Source organism: Aricia agestis, chromosome 1 (genome assembly GCF_905147365.1).
Source record: "Aricia agestis chromosome 1, ilAriAges1.1, whole genome shotgun sequence".
In the NCBI taxonomy this organism is placed as follows: domain Eukaryota; kingdom Metazoa; phylum Arthropoda; class Insecta; order Lepidoptera; family Lycaenidae; genus Aricia; species Aricia agestis.
Genome location: NC_056406.1, coordinates 26,847,796 through 26,868,787, shown reverse-complemented (window position 1 = coordinate 26,868,787; position 20,992 = coordinate 26,847,796). Strand labels below are relative to the sequence as shown.

General features: G+C 37.7%; 1 protein-coding gene across 4 annotated transcripts in view; it reads right to left on the bottom strand.

The window, feature by feature from the left end:
• LOC121733217 (paramyosin) overlaps nt 1–20,992 on the bottom strand; it is a 36,164-nt gene that overhangs the window by 6,629 nt on the left and 8,543 nt on the right. For 2 of the 4 annotated variants that reach the window (XM_042123404.1, XM_042123424.1), the window contains exon 1: nt 7,201–7,367. The exons of 1 other annotated variant lie outside the window; for it this stretch is intronic. In XM_042123404.1, the coding sequence (XP_041979338.1) occupies nt 7,201–7,276 (76 nt within the window). In that variant the 5' untranslated portion in view covers nt 7,277–7,367. Of the gene's footprint in view, nt 1–7,200; nt 7,368–12,173; nt 12,278–20,992 lie in introns of those variants that run through there. One more of the 4 variants, XM_042123413.1, reaches the window with a different exon arrangement.

Here is a 20,992-nt window from a genome sequence, read left to right as displayed (position 1 = left end):
ACGGCGGGCACGGGCCACTAATGTTTATTCGTGGAGCGTCGAGCGCCGCAGACTTAATAATACAAGGGTGAATCGATCTGTGACGACAGCTATTGCCGCATTTCTATACTTGGCTTTTAACACTCGTGAAACTGCCTATACAGGGCGCAGGATCGAGCCAACTCGTGACGTCAACGGTTAAAGAGAATTTTCAACCGTAACGCGTATGTCGTTAAAAATAAGGATAAGAAGTTCTTGTGAAATCTTGAGACTGTCTCGTACGAGGTAAGGTTTTAAACTTTTCTTTGAGAAAAGTTTCAAGTTTTTCGGTCTCAAAAAGGAGTACTTACGTTTTGTAAAATACTATGTAGGAGGACGTCACATGAATGTAGGAAAGATATTATGTTTAAAGAAATGATGGAAAGTCACGGTAACGGTTAACATATTAATATTATGACAGATAAGTAGATTTTTGCATTAGAAAATTGTGATATTACCCAACTGGTAAGTAGTAATTGAATTCTGAAACTCGAAAAGTAATAATAAGTCTGTGTCAGACGAGAGACAAGTACGGTACGTGAGGAGACTGACGACGGATCAAATATGAATTTTGCTGGAATAAAGTTAATCTCGCGTATGAGGCTCGATATAAAATGTGCCACATCAGCAGGCTCAGAACGGCTTTGTACTGAATTAGTCGAAGCCGTTGAAGGTCTTTCAGAATTAACGCAAAAAGAATATTTACTTCAGTATAAAAATGTTAAAAATTACAGATTATTTTTTCTCAAACATCAAAAAGGAGGCTGTTGAAGTTTAAAAACTCCATAACGATTCGATGGGTGCACAAACTGTGCTAAAGAAAGTTAAACCTATAAAGATACCCAAATCAAAGAACGTAGAAAGGGTTACGCAAATAAAATATTTGCCTTTACCTGGAATTTTGATACCAACTACCACATCACAATTCACAAGGAAATATGAAGAGAAAAATATCGTTACATTTAAATTAAGAGACAAACTCTATTTCCATAGCAATAATATAATTAACAACACTTTTTATTAATATTCTTAAAAATTATCAAAAGCGTGGCGTTCAATGTGAAAAAATCGCAACAAGTTAAACAAGTACTGTCTCGAGGGTGAGCCACATTTAGATACAAGAGTGATTCAGACCTTCTCGAGACTCCATTTACAGCTAACTGCAAAGATGTACGGAAACAAAACAATGACGACGACAGCCCGCAGTTATTCTAAGCCGTAGAATAAATAATTTAGAGTACTGAGCAAAAACCTTTGCATTTTCTCAAGGGAGTTAGCGGTATGAAAATAACTTGAGGAATAGCGTCTGTTGAAAAATAATGTAGCTATATGAACATTCAACGCTATGCAGCATCATCGACTCATCAATTTTTAGGCGTCACAAGACTTCTGATATTAAAATGAATTGAACAGTAAAATCTCTCGAGGCTTGACGAGTAGGCAACATATTGAACTGGAATTGCAAGATAAGAATGGCAACGAAAAAGAAGTACTTCAATTACTAATTTCAGCAGATAACATGAAAATAGTACAACCAAAGTCTACAGTATTTTTACGGATGGTGCAGTAGGAACTTACGTCACAGTCTTGACCCCACTAATGCGGGGATGTTGTCGTATTGCGGGCATCCGCAAAAGGAATCGTCGATCCTTGTTTGATAGTCTTTGACGTGACTTTGATGGCCAAGGTGAACATTTTATAAGTCAGGGAAAACCACAGATGGGAAAACACAACAACATTGATAACGAAAACAACAGTCCCAGAACAGTATAAAAGTGTGAAGAAAATGTTACTCTACTCTTACAAATAATAAACACTATCAAAAGTTCTTGTATAGGACCTAAGTAGAGGTACATGTTTAGCTGAATGTATGCCAATGTAGCTCCGTGGTCCAGTGGTTTAGAGCACGGCTCTTGACTCGGAAGTCGGAGGTCGTGGGTTCGATTCTCACATTGGAAACATGTTATTTCCAAGTTTGGTTAGGACAATGCAGGCTGATCACCTGATGCGTCGGATGGGCATGTTAAAAGTCGGTCCTGCGCCTGATCTTTTGCCAGTTGTGTTGGTCTTCCATCCCATGGGTTATGAGTTATGACTTATGAGAGTAAAGGAATCTGGAATAGAGAGTGCTCTTATGTACTGCGCACACACTAGGGCACTATAAAATTACTCCTACGTAACTGCGCCTGATTTAAATGAAACCGGCCACTGCCACCGAAACTGGTGTGGGAGTTATTATTATTATTGTATAAATTGATAGCATTTGAAACACCTGCCAACAAACTCTGTAGTTATAAAGAAATTGCCAGTCTAGATAAGATAATATGTAATCTATAAGTGTCTAAACGCACCATGCCGAAGTTCCGCGGCGGAAGTTCGGCATAGTGCCATCGGTAATTTAAAATACATTTGCAGGCGGAACTTCGGCATGGTGTGTTTAGAGTTTAGACACGTGTGTTTAGAGGTTTTCCAATAAGGACTTGACAACTTTTTTTCGAAAATAAAATTAAAAGCATTTAAGATATTTCAAAGATTTTGCTATCGGATTAATGTACAATAAAAACATTTTTGAATAGAACTTGACTTCGCTCATATGGCCACTGCAGGCACGTTTGCAGCGGTGATTCATTGAACCGAATTTTCTATGGCTCCGCCACACATTTCGGCTATTTCGCGTTTAATTTTGGCTCTGAGCTCTTCCAACTTGGTTGGCTTATCCAACGACTTGACACAGCCCGAAAGAAAAAAATCTAGAGGCATTAAATCGCACGAATGGCGGTCAATCGACTGGTCAATTTTTTGAGATAACACGCTCATCAAACTTGCTCTTCAATAAATTGATTGTAACATGTGCTGTGTCATGTGTGGCTTGTGGCGCCGTCCTTTTAAATCCTCATGCTGTCCAGGTCCATAATCCATATCTTATAATTCGGGCCAAAAATAGTCCATAATCATAGCCAATGTCTACTAGGACGAGAATTACGATCGAAAATCGGAGTTAACGCTTTTGAAGCTGGCCACCGATTTCGAATTTCTGTAGTAAATTTTTAGGATTTGTAGACGTTGTGTGCTCGTGTACTTCACCATGGTCCATGATGAAAATGTTATGTCTACTGAATAACTGACAGTGACAGTTCGATGTTAAGTGAAAGGGTGCGTCCAACAACTAAATTCAAAATTGTCAAGTCCCTATTGGAAAACCCCATAGATAAAGTATTATATAAATAAATAAAATAAAATGTCTTTATATTTCAGGTATCGCAGACCCATAACATGTAAAAATTTCATAAATTTAGCATCACATAAAAATTCAAAAATCCACAATTAAATCCACAATTAATTATAGTATAGATGTAGTCTTAGCCCGTCATCGCGTGGCCATTCTGTGCTTATTTTCATACAAGTAGTGTGCGTTTATTTTCTTGAATATTTCTATTCGTCGATTATTTCGAAGCACATTATGATACAGGAAAGAAAGTCAATTAGTTCATGATATCGATTAACTATAGGTCAAGTGATGAGAATCCGTAAACACGCGTAAAAAGCTATGCAATTTTTATAGCCAAATTATTAATTGATGTGACATTTTTAGCACTAACGCCTTATATAGCACGAATAAGGGATTAATAAACTTATAAATTATATTTTTAGCTTACAACAATACCGATTGATAAGCCCAAAAAACGTTGTTCAAAACTTACGTATTTAATGTTAAATCCACGTGTTTGAGGCCGTCTTTGACCATTTTTATGGTTTATTATTGAGCGGAACCACAAAACTCAAAAATCTCTAGCATTTAATGTTCACTAAAAACCTTTATTAACACTTTTATTACATGAAATATGCAGACCGCCTCCTTTGTTATGTCCTAGTAAGTAGGACATAACATTACACGCTTTTGACGCTTATACACCGATATAAGGCTCTCTCCAGTCTATAGTACCTCAATGGAAAACCCTTTATTATAATGTGTATACCAAATACCAATATGTGTACGTAGCAAAGAAAATGGTTACCAACCACTTGATGAATCAGTAAAAACTCGTAAAAACTTTTACATCAACCATTAATAAACAGGTTAATAGCTATTAAATGTGGACACACATTTAAAAGTGGCAGGTGAAACTCGCGTGAATCAAACATTAATATTTAAAATGCAGTGGTAGCTGGAAGGGCGAGGCCAGCCCCTCTGGCGCCACACGATACCAAATGAAAACTGATAATATATTTAAAGCCAGCTTTAAAATCCGAAAGGGGAGAGAAATGCCTTTGGGAATGTCAGCACGAATATTTGTATTTTGTATTAAGGTAATAAAAAAGTCACTTTTGGAAAATTTCTGAAAGTTAACTTCAGTTAAATAATGTTAACGGTAACGGCAGAATTAATAGAACGGGGCAAATTATTTAGGTAACGTTTATTTAGGACTTAGGTAAAAAAAAAGTCGAAAAACACTATACCTAGGTATGAAACGAATCTTTTCTGCCGAGGCCTTTGACCTTGCACTATCTATGGCTGATCCACCTCAAACCTCTTTACGAAGAAAGTCTTCAAATAGGTGCGAGAGTGGTTGAGTTCGCGATAAAGAAAATGCCGAATCCAAAGCATTTTGCTCAGAAGAAAAATCATTAGGGAACATTCTGCATCATATTTTATGTTTGGACATTCTCATAAATTGGAACATTTTCTACATACTCCAAGTCAAGGCTCAAGGTTCGGCCTGAAAAATGACGCTGCGTAGCGTGTTGCTCATTAACGAGATGCCTCGCATTTTAATTAAAGTTTTCCCATGTTAGTTATTGGATCCATGTAATAAAATTAAAGAAATATGAGAAAGAAAAGATTCAGAGCATAAGGCAATTTGGGAACCAGCAATCTTAATGTATGACGTGTGGATGACGTAGAAGAGACTAGATTTTCATTTGATGAAAGACTAGAAAGTTCTGAAAGGATTGTATAACGTTGGTTTTATTGCAGTACACTGTACAATTTCCCGTCATTACCACACATTAAATAAGCGTTTCGACATTGACAATATACATGCGATCAAAGCTCGCAAATCCCGCAATGCATCAAATACAAAGTATGCAATGCATATCTTATAGTGATTAAAAGATGAAGAAACGAGGAAAAATAAGGGTAACCAACCTAAAGAAGGAAAAGTTTTAAGCAAAGGAAACAATATATTTATTCCAAGTAAAATGTTTTCAGTCAAAGGCCACGGTCAAAGTAGGAACAACAAACTTTGATAAGGCTTCAAAATACTATGTCTCTACCGGATCTCTTAATTAAGAAGAAAGTTAATTATATCTTGTAATAATATTAAGCGAGATTGGCAACATATCGCTTGACCCATTTTGAGTAGTCTCTAGTTTTAGGTCGAGGAATCTCAACAGCAGCATCGTCACCCTTATATCAGCTAGTTCATTAGAGTACAAACTTTATAAGCCTTAGGTGCCTAAAAAAATACTTTTTAATGTTGGAAGGGTTGTGAGACTTGTTGAATCAGTAAAATTTACCACACCCTAAACAATTATCCGTCATCTAATCCCCGATCTCATTATACCAAAGGGTGAATTGAACAATCTGTGTACACTATCCTTTTATGCTAATTAGAACCATTATGTCGAACGGTATGTCAATTAGGTTTCGTCAATAGACCCCTAACGAAACCCTCGGACATGAAATACAAGGAGGGATTATGAGGAGCAATGACTATGTGACATTTGCGTGTCTGGAATTAATCAGGCACATTGTATGTGAGAACAACGTCGTTTTCATAAAATTACGACGTAACGATGGGTATTACATAAGCGGCGAGCGGTAAGTGGCGCCACATGCTCGCAACGAGGGTTCTATTTAGGCGACCTCTTGTCAATCTGACCTCTCAGATTTATGAAAAACACCATTAAGAGGTTTGCCGACGAATATGAAGTTGAAATACAGCTGCGCAAAATGGCAAACGAAAAGGGAACAAAGTTCCGAGACAAAATGGTTGACATTATGCGGTAATGTTTAATCAATATGTCTAGCGGTGGATATACAAACAGTTCGAGTCGTGTCGGAAAAGTAAAAACCCAATAAGACTGTGTTTGAATGAAGAGGTATAATAATAATAATTAATAATATAATAATATCTATAGACGCTTCACACCACGGCAGTCTGGCCCCGTGCTAAGTACCTGAAGGACTTGTGTTACGGGTACCAGACAACGGAAATAAGAAGATTTTTATTATACTATACTCATATTTAAAACACATCCATGACCCAGGAGGCAGGAACTTTGAAAACTTTTTGTTCCGTCGGCGGGATTCGAACCCGCGACCTTCGGAGGTGGAAATGTAGTGAAACCAGTATTAATTTTAACACCTGTTACATGTACGTACCTGCATTTCACAAATAAATTATATTCTATTCTATTCGGCTTGAGCTACCATTAGCCCACCAACTGAGCCACAGAGGTCGTCAGAGGTATGAACGACAGTCTTAAATTGTTATCGCTAGGACATCATTTTTCTGTTTTGCAGCGTGCGTATAATCTGGCTAACTAGCAACGCAAAAATTTTAAACCGAAATATTTTATTTCAAGTTTTATATTATAAATAGTGATTTCACAATATTTTATTTCTGATTTAAAGTTCAAAAGGCTGTATGCCTTGTGAATTTTAAATCTGGGTTTCCTTACAGCTTTAAGAAAAAATTTAAGCTCTATTATAAACGCCGTAGTCAGAATGTACGATGTCACACCTGCATTTGGTGACCAGTTTACTTAGTTATACACAAATTTAAAAACTACCCACGACTCCACGAGAGAAACAAAACTGTATAGGCACTTGTGAAAAACTTCATCCAAAATAAAAACGTCAGTAACCAAATTTCTTATTTCATCCCACTTCTTTTATCGTGGATAATCCTCTTATCTTCGATAATCCTTTGATCAAATACTTAAGACTACATTAAACTACGGCAACGTTAATCCCGATTATCCTTTACTTACCGGCATGTAGTTAATGTTTTCTCAGAGTTCGTGTTACATTGTACCTTTATTGCCTTTAATTTTCTTACTGACCAAATAAAGTAAAGAACCTTTAAGCCAAGGGGTATTTTGCCTTTGGACGAGCTTTTATTATTTGCCGGTAGCGAGTTCGCTGGCAACGGAAATCCACGGTCGTCGGGATCCAACCTGCGGGTAATACAGGCGCGCGGCAGGAGTGGCAGAAGCACTGCATCACCGAATCTCGAACAAGTCCTATCAGCATGGTGGTAGTTTTAATTTACTATCTAGCTAACGAGAGACGGAGTCGCGTCGCGGCGCGAGCGTATTGCGCGACTCTCGTCCGGAAACTGAGCTTCGCCGAGGGGAGGGTACCCGGTCGATAGTCGCACCCCGCACCCCACTCACCCTCCTTGCGGACTCACCCCGCGACAAACCCCAACGGCTAAAGCGCTACCGTCCTAAACTTTATAACCTCGCGAAAGAAAGCCTACAAAATGATAAAAATTAAGTCAATAATATTATTGAATCGAAGAACTTCGCTGAGGAGTCTTAGCTGATAAGCTATTCTGAAGAATCCTTGTTGGCAACTTGTTAGGTAATAGACCGTATGTAATTTTTATAGTATTACAAAAAATGGGAATACCGGCTTAAGTAAACACATTTACATTTTGTGACGAATGTGACTAAAAGGTTTTAACTATCCCCAACCCCCTCCCATCTCACAACTTTACAGAGTAATAGGGCTCGATAACACAAACCAGTTTAAGAGCACCTCCAGACTCACAGGTCTCTTTGGGTTACTCATAAAACTCTCGACTTGTGGGGGTTGGAAAGTGGAGGGGTGCGAGAAGGGGCGCCATGCGGCGGTTCCGCCGCCGTCTCGGCGCCGCCACCCGCAGCCAATTAACAGCCGGCAACACCACGTTGAATTTGTTTCGCTCCTAGAATTGCTTCCGATTGATTTGCCGTTCTTAAAGTCCATTAAGGTCCTTTAATTATAACCTTACGAACACAGTTAACTTCAATAACCGAGGGAGATTGTTCGTTAAACGAGGTTATTTTCCTTCTGTAGACCAAATTGTCTAATTCGGCAGCTATTATTAGAGTATTTTGGGATGTAGATATGGAATTATAGTCTACACACACTGCAGCGATGATAATATTGTAACCTCGTGCACCGGTAACATCGGCCGTGGCGATCGATCCAGGGCAACAACCCCGAGTGGCGTCCCCTAGTATAACTGGGAATTCCAGGAGTAAAGCCGTACTCGACCGATCACCGATGCATACGCTAAGTCCTAAGTTCGGCTTAGTGCAGCTCAACTTTGGGACATGATGGTAGCTACTTTAAATCCGTAAAATGGGCGTACTTATAGTTCATTAGTTACTGTTAATAAGTGATTAATATTGATGCGTATAGGAGGTAATTTTAAACTGTTGGTCATAAAATAGTTTACCTTCGAGAAAAAACCAATGTCGAATATTGGAACTTGGAACACGCAAAGTGTATTTTTTGCCAGTTCCAACTTCCAAGTAATCAAACTTATATTTGTCTGATATTATTATTAATCCACCGCTAATTGTAGAACAGTTTAGCAGACAGCAGCTCAGACTCCAAGATCTCACGGGACATTATCTAAGAGTAAGACTATTACTCGCATTTGCATACACCCTCGGAATTCAGATTATCCCTCCGGCCTCCACCGGCAACAAGTTGCGTCACGTGCGATTTGAGCCCTTTTCGAGAATGATAAAGGCTACCATGCGGCTCTCAATTGCAGCCAGTCAATAGGTACAATTTTGGTTCTAGCCTATTGGGCCTTTAGTTTGAAAATACTTGAGATCTAAAAGAAAACCCGCACTGACTTTTATTTAAAAATACAGTACCTACTCTCTTAAATTAAGAACAAAAATTATTTGATAATAAGTTCCACTATAAACCTAAAACACCTATGTTTGTTTGTAAGTTACATGGCTCTATCGCAATAATTCAACATTAAGACGCTATCTAAGGCTGGCTTCTCACGGCGTGTGATATCACAAGCCGCGCCGCGCCGAGCCAGCTATTACGAGCGAGCACGAGCCACAGGCGATCACTAGCCACCCCTTCTCACGGCGCGTTATATCACAAGCCGCGCCACGCTGACAAACATTCAAGTAAAATTAAACTTTATTAGCACGATAATAGATATCATTTTGCTCTAAGTCACTACGTTAAATAAGTAAATTTTAATGAAATGCAACTTTATTTACTAAACAAGTAGGTTGCATTTCAATCTATGCCGCTAATTTTATTATATTAAGTTTAATTCCTATATTTTGATAACAGATGCCGCTGTTTGGCGGCTTCATCGCGCTATAGCTAGCACGAAAATATTTGTTATAGGTATAAGGTGATTAATAGTATGAATCTATTTCCATTCACACTCGCTCTTGGTCTTGTAGAGTTGTAGAGCGATTTCAGTCCCAGGGTAGCCGTACAGACGGATTTCGTGATGTTGTGCTCGAACAGAAGCGTCATTCTTCCACCAGTACGAGTGGAAACATAATAATTATTATTATTGTGAATTATAAAAGTAGTATAGCATCACGGGGAACTGGGAAGGTTTTGAGCAATTATTATTGTTCGGAATCGTACATCCTGCAAGCTTTCGTCATCATTCCACGCGAAACACATACCATCATCAATCCTCATCACCTTGGTGAGTGGCAGTCTTCCACCGTGCATTTTTTGCGTAACATCCTGCCATGCACTATAAAACTCAGGAATGAACTGCCACCAGTATTTGAGGACCAATACACGCTAGGAATTTAGTCCCAGCCCCAGGGTATCCCACCCTGGGACTTAAATCCCTCTGGCGTGATAATTCTACAACACCAAGAACGAGTGTAAGTGAAAAGAGTTTCATATTAGTTAATCACCTATAATAAAAATCTTCGTGCTAGTTATAGCGCGATGTAGCCGCCAAGCAGCGGCATCTGTTATCAAATAAATGAATTACACTTAATTTAATAAAATTAGCGGCATAGATTGAAATGCAACCTAGTTGCCTAGTGAATAAAGTTGCATTTCATTAAAATTTACTTATTTAATGAAGTGACTTAGAGCAAACTGATATCTATTATCGTGTTACTAAAGTTTCATTTTACTTGAAATTTTGTTGGCGTGGCGCGGCTTGTGATATCACGCGCCGTGATTAGGGGTGGCTCGTGCTCGCCTGTTTGCTCAAGCCGCACCTTTGAAGTTACCGACTTTAATCGGGTCGGGACGCGCCTGCACGAGCCGCGCCGCGCCACCCCTTCACACGGCGCGTGGCTCGAGCGGGCGCGGCGCGGCTCGTGGTAGCACGCGCCGTGAGAACGCAACCACGCCACCACTTTCTTCGGGCGCGTGGCTCGAGCTGGCGCGTGATATTAAACGCGCCTGCTCGAGCCAGTCCGAGCCACCCCTTCACACGGCGCGTCGCTCGAGCGGGCGCGGCGCGGCTTGCGATAATACGCGCCGTGAGAAGGCACCATAAGAGGGTCTGCTAGCTGCTGCTGTCAGCTCTGAAACATTAACGATGATTAATACAAAATTGCTCTTATCTTGCCAAGTACAAGATCATCTCCATCACAGAGACAATACAGCCTTCGCTGAGATATATTTGGGAGTTATTTGCACAAATTTATGAAATGAAAAACAGAATATATTCACAGACGCGTCAGTGAGGGCGCTACACAGTTAAGGAGGTCAAATCGAGGCGGTCAACGAAGCAATTAGCATGATCGTTTTGGCAACAACACTTTTTTCAACGAAATGCGGACAGGGTTTTTGTTAAGCTACATAGCTGTTGTTGAAATAAAGTGAACACTTAAAATGTTGCTTTAGTAAAGCGAGATATAAAATACTACTTTTTCGATTTTAAATACCTATTTAAACTATTTAAGAATTAGAGGTAAGTACGAATTGCAATAGTAGTCGGCTACAGAAATTTAATTGAAAATATATATGAGAAATGAGAGATAGATATACAAGTTAAATTGATTCAAAGTGTACGCATTTCGTATGCGACACTTTTGAATTCATCTAAAATATATGACACTTCTTCAAAGTGGGTTATTTAATGACGACCTCTGTGGCTCAGTGGTGAGCGCGTTGGTAGCTCAAGCCGGGGGTCGCGGGTTCGAATCCCGCCGACGGAACAAAAAGTTTTCAATGTTCCCGGGTCTGGATGTGTATTAAATATGTGTATGATATAATAAAAATCTTAAATATATGTATAGTATAAAAGTATTAAATATATTTCCGTTGTCTGGTACCTGTAACACAAGTCCTTTAGGTACTTAGCACGGGGCCAGACTGACGCGGTGTGAAGCGTCCATAGATATTATTATATTATAGATATTATTAATAGGAGTTTCACCTGTTTGCAGATTGTGCCGCCTAGCTTTCCCGCAAAATTACTTGACTGTCTAAAATTGATATTCTTCAGCAATCAAAATATCACATTTATTTATCCAGCCAGTACACTGCAGTACCAAGTCTAAAAATTGCATGACACAGAGCACTCTACTTCCTAGTTATTTTCAAGGCTAGGTAGTTCGTGAACCCCGATATTCGAGGGTGATCTCATAAAAAACCAATACATACATACTGGTATTGTATTGAATTCTACGCGTCATTAAACAAGTATTCAGGAATACAAAGGATAAGAAATAAATTGTCAGCATGACGTTGATATAGGAAGTTATTTAGTGGTAACTGGTAAGCCATAAACAGAGCTTTCAGAAAAGGCTGTTGAACTTTGTAAAATCATTGTGATCCTATAGGAATTGCGAGGAACACGCAGTTATATTGAATCATTATTTCTATACGTTAACTCTCTTTATTAATTTGATTAACTTTACAGGGCAAGAATTTCATACGTGCCGTTATATGTAATAATATTCTACTACAACTCTACAACTTTAATAAATTATGTTTTTCAAAGTTACCTTGTACAATTATCTATTCTGTGGTATTACATCAATCGCCTAACTCATTTCACGCATACCTTTTAGGTATGTAGTCAAGCACTTTACATACAACTTCCATGCTCAAGTATTGCAATTTATGTGCCTAATTGAAAATAACAATGTTCCGAAAAAGGGCGCACATATCAATGACACTCGAATACCTGGATAATGGTTGTGATCCGAATCCCAGACCACGGATGTGAAATCGTCACTGATTACAATGACCGGATTGTTTGTACCGTAGCACGGCATGTCGGCAGTCTCAATTACAGTATCAATGACTGTATCGGTTGAGGTTCCACCTTTAAATAAACACATAACCGCGTAAATTGGATCAGGGGTGACATTGAGAAGCCGAAAACCGCAGTGTCGGATCATCTAAGGGTTGAAATTCGAGACCCGAAGCCATAGCGCGGTTTGCGAACTTTCCTATCCGTTTATCGAGTAGCGAATTAGCGATCCATCTGCTTTGCGCGTTACGCACATATCGAGCATGTTAACATCCAGATTAGTGAAATAATGACTCAACTCAATAAAGAAGTTAACAGCAAAAATAAAGTGTTTTTGTTCATGACAGAATATCTATATCTAATCCTACTAATATTATAAAGGCGAAAGTTTGTTTGGATATATGGATGTGTGGATGTATGGATGTTTGTTACTCTTTCACGCAAAAACTACTGAACGGATTTTAATGAAATTTTACAATAATATTAATACATCAGAATAACACATAGGCTACAATTTTAACTAACTTTCAAAATGGGGGAGTTGTTATGTTCGTTTTCTTATATTCAACGATTACTCCGCCGTTTGTTAACCGATTTTCAAAATTTTTCTTTTGGTATATAGGGTACAATCCCATTCATGGTGATCTGATGAAGGATCCATAAGTAATCGAGGGAACTCCTCAAAACTTATAGGGAAACATGTGGTGACTTCGGTTTCGTGAGAAGTTTTCTAAGCATATGCTACCAACAAGTAAGATTTTGCACCGAGATATACCTGGTATACCGTGGTTCGGAAGGTGCTGAGAGAACTCCTGATTCTTTATAGATACAAGTTTGGGAGTTTCGGCGTTGTTTTAAGAACGGAAAGCATGTGCTACTATGCAAATTACATTCATCATCATCATCACTACCATATTTATACCATTTCATAGTCTTTTAGATCGAGACTCGAGTTTGTCAAGCGATAATAAAAAAAAATCTATACCTACCTAATATTATAAACCTGAAGAGTATGTTTGCTTGAACGCGTCAATCTCAGGAACTACATACAACAACAGTTAGATAGATCATTTATCGAGTAAGAGTATAGGCTATATTATATTATCACGCTAAGACTAATACGACCGAAGAAATTCAGGAAAATGTGGAAAAGCGGGGGAAATATTTTTTATGGGAAAATGTACGGTTTCTGTAAAATTCCTAATTTACGCGGGCGAAGCCGCGCGGGACATCTAGTATTATATAAAATTCTGGTGTCACGGTGTGCGTAATTGAACTCCTCTGAAACGGCTCGACCGATTTTCGTGAATCTTAGCGAGCATATCGGCTAGGGTTGAGAATCGGGCAATATCTACTTTTAAATTTTTATATTAATAAGTGCATTTGTTGAATAAATAATCATTGAGATATAAGTACTACGTACTTATTTTATTTCAATGTAAATAATAGTCAATTATTGCAACTCGAGACTGATGGCGACCATTGTTTGTGCGACGGGATAGCGATGGACGTTGTCATGATATTTAGTCACTTCAATAAAGTAATATGGGTGGGCGAAATACTTTATATGGCAAAACAACATTTGCCGGAGCAGATAGTATCTACATAAAAATTGGATGAAAAATTCTAGGAAAAATTCCCCGCACGAACTCCAGACATTTAAATGTGGCGGCTCTAATACTTGCCAAGTCTAAGTTAGCAGTTAGTGCTTTTGTGTCAGCAGGCGACGAAATATTTGAAACTTTTCTAATATGTATTATCATTTTTAATTCCAAAGTCTGGCAACGTACAACGATTTAAATTTTTATTACTGCTGAGGAGGCAAAAAAATCTTAGTTTCATTTTAATTAGCGACAAAAGGGTAGAATAAGTAAATAACGACAACGAAGTGTGTAAACTCATTAAACGGTTTATTTCGAAAGCCACCGAGTCCAATTCGAAAGCGGGAGGTCTTGACAAATCCTCCAGCCATTTATCTTCAAAACAAATCGTTTTGTTCCCTTATTTGGCAACAACTGCTTTAAAATACTACACGGTGTACGTACATTTAGGTTACAAAGCGTATTAAAAGCAGTTATTATCACAATGATCGCTGATAAGGATTCTTAATCACCGAATGGGCTGTTAGACGCTCAAATTTGTCGGGTCAGGTTTCTTACACAAGTCGTAAATCTATAATTATAGATTAATTATAATTAAAACTTCGCTGTTCGTTTCTTCTTATATCCCGCCTGCCTGGTTTCATTATTTCAATTTGCTCTTTGTAATTAAAGTTACAGAATATACAATGGACTATAGCCGAAAACATGCGAAGATTATGCCGCGTAATGCGTAGCATACGAATAACGCCCCGAGTCTGCCAAATGCCACGGCGCGGCGCAGCACGGTCGAGTTTATAGCATTACGGTACTGCTGGATCGATAGTGTACAGATGAAAAACGAAATACTGCAGTCGTAAGGATGTTTTAACTGTAATGATGAGTATATATGAGGGATTTAAAACCCGAAAGATTTATATTGTTCCTTGGCAACTCCTACATTGTTAATTTATTTACCATCGCCGTTAGAAAAGAGTTTACCTTATGTGGTATAGATGTCATTAAATAAGAACTGGGCCTCTATCACAAACTCTTAAAACCAGTCAGAATACTGAATGGCTCGCATTTTGGTACCACGACCTCTATTTTCCAGCCAGTCAGTGGTCATGTGACACAACTCACTTCTCCATTGATAACTGAGTACCGTAGTAATTTCGTATCATGACAACACAACTGAAACTCAAATGTACCAAATTGATGAATATATAAATTTAAATTTGGAATTCTTAACCCCAAGAGGAGATATTTGTAGATCAAAGTGGCCAGGTACAACAAAACGCCAATTTCATATGTAAGGAAGGACCTAATATTTGCTGCTTCACAGCAGCAGCGAGTAAGGGCACTTCTCGCTACTTCCTTCTCCATGTGCCCTTAGGGAAACGTTCAGACCCTTTACATGGGGAGGGAGTGGTTCGCAGGAAATTTAGTTTCTTATACCAGTATATTCTGTATTATGAGATAATAAATGAGGTTCATCACTTCCCTTTTATGGATACTTCCGTCAAATAACGGTCACAGGTGCATCGTATTTACATTTCTGAATATAATATATTCTAGTCTCCTCGTGAATTACGAGGCAATCTCCTCGAGATGGCTGCTCGGAATAAAATCAATAATAAAAAAGTTAAACTCCACTCGGCGAGGCGCTGCGCCGTTGTTTTATGTAACAAATTTAATCAAAAACAGGATTTTGGCACTGTACCGAGTACTGCCTAGAGTAGAGACTGTCCTCTGCCGAATTCGTTTGCCACTGGAAATCAATATTTTATTCATTTCATACACTTATTTAAAATTCCTTTCAATGCTGACTAACAAATATTAAGGATTGAATTTAGTATTTTAACACATTGCTGGACAGTACGGCCATAGCCGTGCATAATGTACTTCGTTATGTGACATACCGGCTATAGCCGTACAAATTAAAAAAGTTATATTTTGACCTACGGCCTTAGCAGTCGGTTACGTACTGAATGACCATAGAGTATATTTATACTGTCATAATACAATTACTTTTCTAGGCCCTACTGTCATTCTACATCACTGTTTTTGACGAATCAAGTTGTATGTGTGTGTTGCCATACTTAGGTACAAACACATCGACACAACGGCTATAGCCGTTGACGCTGCATACAAAATCCGTTGGGATTTGAAGTAGTGACGCGCTGACCGCGCAGGTGATATTACGTGTGTGAAGTTGTATTGTCACTTTGTAATTGGGGTCATATTTTTATTGTAAGTACCTACATTATACGTTTTCTTATTTTGAATACGATAACAAGTGTACATATTTTCAATATATAGTAAACATGTTTTATTATTATCTTCATAAAGGTATATTTATAACGTTTATATTTACGAGTTATTTTATTTATTTAGATGAGCAATCCGAGAAACGCTCGTGAAATTGAGCGCCTTCTAGAAGATGTTTCTACCCCGGAATCATCTCAAAATGAAGACGATCCCTACCAAGACGACGGAGAATATGATTCTGATGAAAACTATCAGCCAGACTTCGAAAATCAGTCCAGTTCGAGCGATGAAGATTTTGTTAACATTAGCAGGCGACGAGTTTTTCGACCAACGGCTAGATTATCGTCTTCATCATCTTCTAACTCAAACGAGGTGAACGGTATAATTTCTGGTAATAATATTGATTTACATGAAGTTCTTGAACCACATTTTTCTTATGTCACACAACCGTCAGTAGCTATACAATCTATTCCTGATCCGATAAGTGGTGAAACTTTTATTGAACCGACTGAAGTTGTACAGCAGACTGATGCGGAATGGTCCCATACTGTAGAACCAATTCCGGAGTTTCAGTTCGACGCCTCATCAATCGGAATTCAGGTTAACATAGATGAGAATTGTACTCCTTTAGATGTATTCAAGATTGTCTTATCAAACCAGTTACTTCACCACATGATTTCACGCACTAATGCTTATGGTGCTAAATTAGCTAGCCAAAATAGACCCGCAACTAGGAACAGTCGCCGTGCATCATTTCGTCCTGTAGATCACGAAGAATTATTGATGTTTTTTGGGTTATGTCTGTTACAAGCACAAGTAAAATTTCCCGAGAGGCGTAAATTATTTTCTAATGATCCTTTATATTATCATCCTATCTTCAGCTACGTTATGTCAGGCAGAAGATTTGACCAAATTCTTAGATGTCTCAATGTCGCGGAAGATAACTCCAAAGGTGAGAAAAAAGTTATAAACTTTATTGACGCTCTTACTGATAATTTTCGACGCATTTATAAACCTGATAAGGAATTGTCTATTGACGAGTCGTTGATATTATTCAGAGGCCGTCTTCATTTCCGTCAATACATAAAATCAAAGAAGGCACGATATGGAATAAAATTTTATGAGCTAACATCTCATGATGGCTATGTGTTGAGTTTACTAATGTACTGCGGAAAAGATGATTCCGATCCAACTGCATTTGGCAAAAAGACAGAAAGGATTGTAATGAAGCTATTGCAGCCATATCTACTAAAGGGGCATCATATATTTATGGACAATTTCTACAACAGTGTAGAGCTTTCGGAGAATTTGCTGGGACTCAGAACACATACAAATGGTACGTTGAGAAAAAATAGAAAGGGCAATCCTTCTCTCTTGACTAACCGAAAACTGAAGAAAGGAGATTATTTTTGGCAACGGAAGAATAATGTTTATGTCTCTGTTTGGAAAGATAAAAGGCCTGTTTTTACAATTACTACAAGGAATCACCCAAAACTGATACAAGTGTCAAATAGAATTGGCAAGTTATCAACAAAACCTAAAGAAGTTTCTTCCTACAATCAGTACATGGGCGGGATTGATCGCGTTGACCAGATGATTAGTTATTACTCGTCTCCAAGAAAAACTATCACATGGTATAAAAGAGTGTTATTCCATCTTTTGGACCTCATAACATGGAATGCATTTTACTTACATAAGAAATATATAAAAAATGGAGATAATAAATACCAATTCATCAATTTTCGAGACGATCTCATACGACAAATGATAAAATTAGAGAGAAATGTGAAAGCTGTAGATATTGTCAGAAAAGAAAGTATGTATAGTAGTCGAAGATTTCAAAACAGACACAATATCGTAGGTTCTGCCAAAAACCATTGGCCAGAAATAATTCCCACGCCTGAAAATTACAAAAGAAAATTCAAATTTCTAAATTGTAAACAGTGTTCCAGCAAGAATGTAAGAAAAGAAACTAGATACAGATGTCCAGATTGTGATAACCAACCTAGTCTATGTCCAGAGTGCTTTACTGATTGGCATCAAGTACATGGCCAATAATATATTTTTATTTTTATCCTTATAAAAGGCTGATTTCTTACTAAAGTTCCTATTATATAAAGATTGTAATTGTAAGATGTTTCTGTAGTTGATTTTGTTCCACAAAGAGTATGTTTTGTTTATTTTTAGACATATAAAGGTTAATATGTCATGTTTGTTTATTTTTGAAATAAATATTTGTGTTATATTTTGGTAAATCTTTGTTTTATTTGTCTTATTCAAAAACGGCCTTAACCGTAATGTCAAAATATGAAGTTATCAAACTATATTACAGGACGCTACGGTTATAACCGTAATACGGCTAGAGCCGTATTGACATAGTACATCGATTTTTAAATTCTTATCGTGACGCAACTGCTATTGCCGTAAGAAATAAATGTATGAAAAAAAGTACTGTCAACTAGAGCAAAAAATATAACAATGTACTGTCCAGCAACGTGTTAAAAAAGCTTAATTATAATTTTATATTTTACTACCACATTACACAAGTAAACAAATGGGAAGGCAATGTCAAAAGGCCATGACAAGATCAACTTATTTCTTCCTCTGCCTGCTATATCTTCTTTTACTTAGCCATAACTTAAAATCTTAGTTTTATCAGGTTTTATCGTTAACGTTTAGGAGAGGTGTACAGATGATCACATCTTTGATCTTTTATATTATAGAGAGCTTATCTCATAAATCTCCATAAGTCATAATAGTCTAAGGTCTATGATACCGTCGTGATTTCGATCTTCTTAAATCATCACGGCGAGCGAAGCGAGTCCTAGTATATCCCACAATTGTAATACACTTTACGAAAAAACTATCACACCTATTGAGTTGTGCTTTAACATACCTAGTAATTTTTATTTATACTTATGTAGATTGTAGATGTGTTAAGTATGTACCAGTCAAGGTGTGACGACGCGAGCCCTCATAAAGTTCGGCTTTTAACCGTTATAAAGTTATCCACTAGCAGGTTTATTGCGAATGTGGTTGGTGTATTTTTAGCTTGTACGTTAATCAAACATCGTCTCCCTAATAAATATTAGGGGTTTATCAATTATGTCGATAGAAACTTCGAACAAGACATATATTTCCTTGTCCTGTTGCCATCCGTCTCATTGAACACGTTCGGAAGGGGCGTCGCGACGACGCATTGTCTTCCAGTCCCTACTACAAAGCGATATGTAATCGTAGGGTGCAATAAGAGGTGCACTTCACTCAGCCTAGATTTAAAGTCTGCCTATAAAAATTCCATGTTAAAATATTAAGTAAGTATCTAGTGATTTATACTTAATTTCATCCAGAATAATTCCTGTGATTACTGCATATAATTCAAGGCTTTGATCCCTAAAAAGTTTTCGAAACTTTCGAAAATTTGCACAAACAAAATACTAGTAGGTGAGTCTTGAATCTATAGCGATCACTCGGGTATACGAAGCCTGTCTGTCCCCTTTACTTAGCTGGTAATTCGATTACAGCCATCTCGAGGGGAATAAAGTAGTAGAGCTTTACAATTCTGACCCTTTTATTTTCATCTTGACTTAACTATCAGCGGCCAATGTATACAATTTAAAATTGGTAATTTGGGCTTTGTAACAAGAAATTGGACCATTAATTAAAATATCTATACATATAAATAAAATTGGAGTGTCTGTTTGTAATATTGAAATAATCGTTTTTTACTACATGCGTATATGAATATTTAGACGGTAAATACACCAAAATTACAATTAAAAAAAAATTTGTCTGTCTATATGTCTGTCTGTTTGTTCCGGCTAATCTCTGAAATGGCTTGAGCGATTATGACAGGACTTTTTTTGGCAGATCTACTTTTTTAACCGACTTCCAAAAAGGAGGAGGATATATTTTAATTTTTCATATTTGTTTGCGGATAACCCCGCCGTTTGTAATAAATTCTTTTGTTTTTGTATAAGATGTAGTCCGAATTTAGTAACAATATGATAATAAAAGTGATGATGTTATGATGCATTTCATAAGATATCAACGGGTCTCCTTGAAATTTACATGGAAACATAATATAGTGATTTTACCTTTTTCTAAAGGATTTCAAGCACATACTTCCAAAAAATATGGATTTGCACCGAAGTATATCCGAAGGTGCAGTACAGAACTCTTGAATCATTTGCCCTTTGGGTAGGGAAGTCTAAAATGGGGAAAATCATTTTTATTATCATTATGTTGACGCGGACGAAGTCGCGGGCAACAGCTAGTCATGTATAAAAAAGCTTAACATTGTACTATGGTGTGCGTTACCAAGATTGGTAAAAAAATTACGCAAACAGAAAAAATATGCATAAGGTAATTGTTACGAGACTAATACGAGACCATGACCAGGGGCCAAAAATGTTCAAAGGGTGAAAATTTACTGCTCGCTCTTTGAAAATAGCATAATTTGCGCTTAATACTGTTTATAAGCGCCACAATTCAATTTTATCCGTGTCTGCCGGCTTAAAGGGAAGGGCTGATAACGAGATTACTGGTGTTTATGATATTTAGACGGTAACACCGGGCATGTCGGGATACAAAGCTTGTTTAAGGCCCAATACCGTCGTTGTGAGCGACTTCAGAACTTATCTAATAACCCTCGCCGGGAGTAACGATGCCGAAGCATTTATTACAGCAATCGTTGGGTATTTATCGCACATACTTGTAAATGCGTAACGTAATGAATATAAATAATGCGTAGTTAAGAGACACTTTATAGTATACTAGCTGTTGCCCGCGACTTCGTCCGCGTGGACTTCAGTTTATAGCGCGCGATGTCAACAAAATTGGTGTCAAAAGCTTTTATAAAAAAAACCCTGGTACCCCTTAAATCAAAACAGTGTGCACATA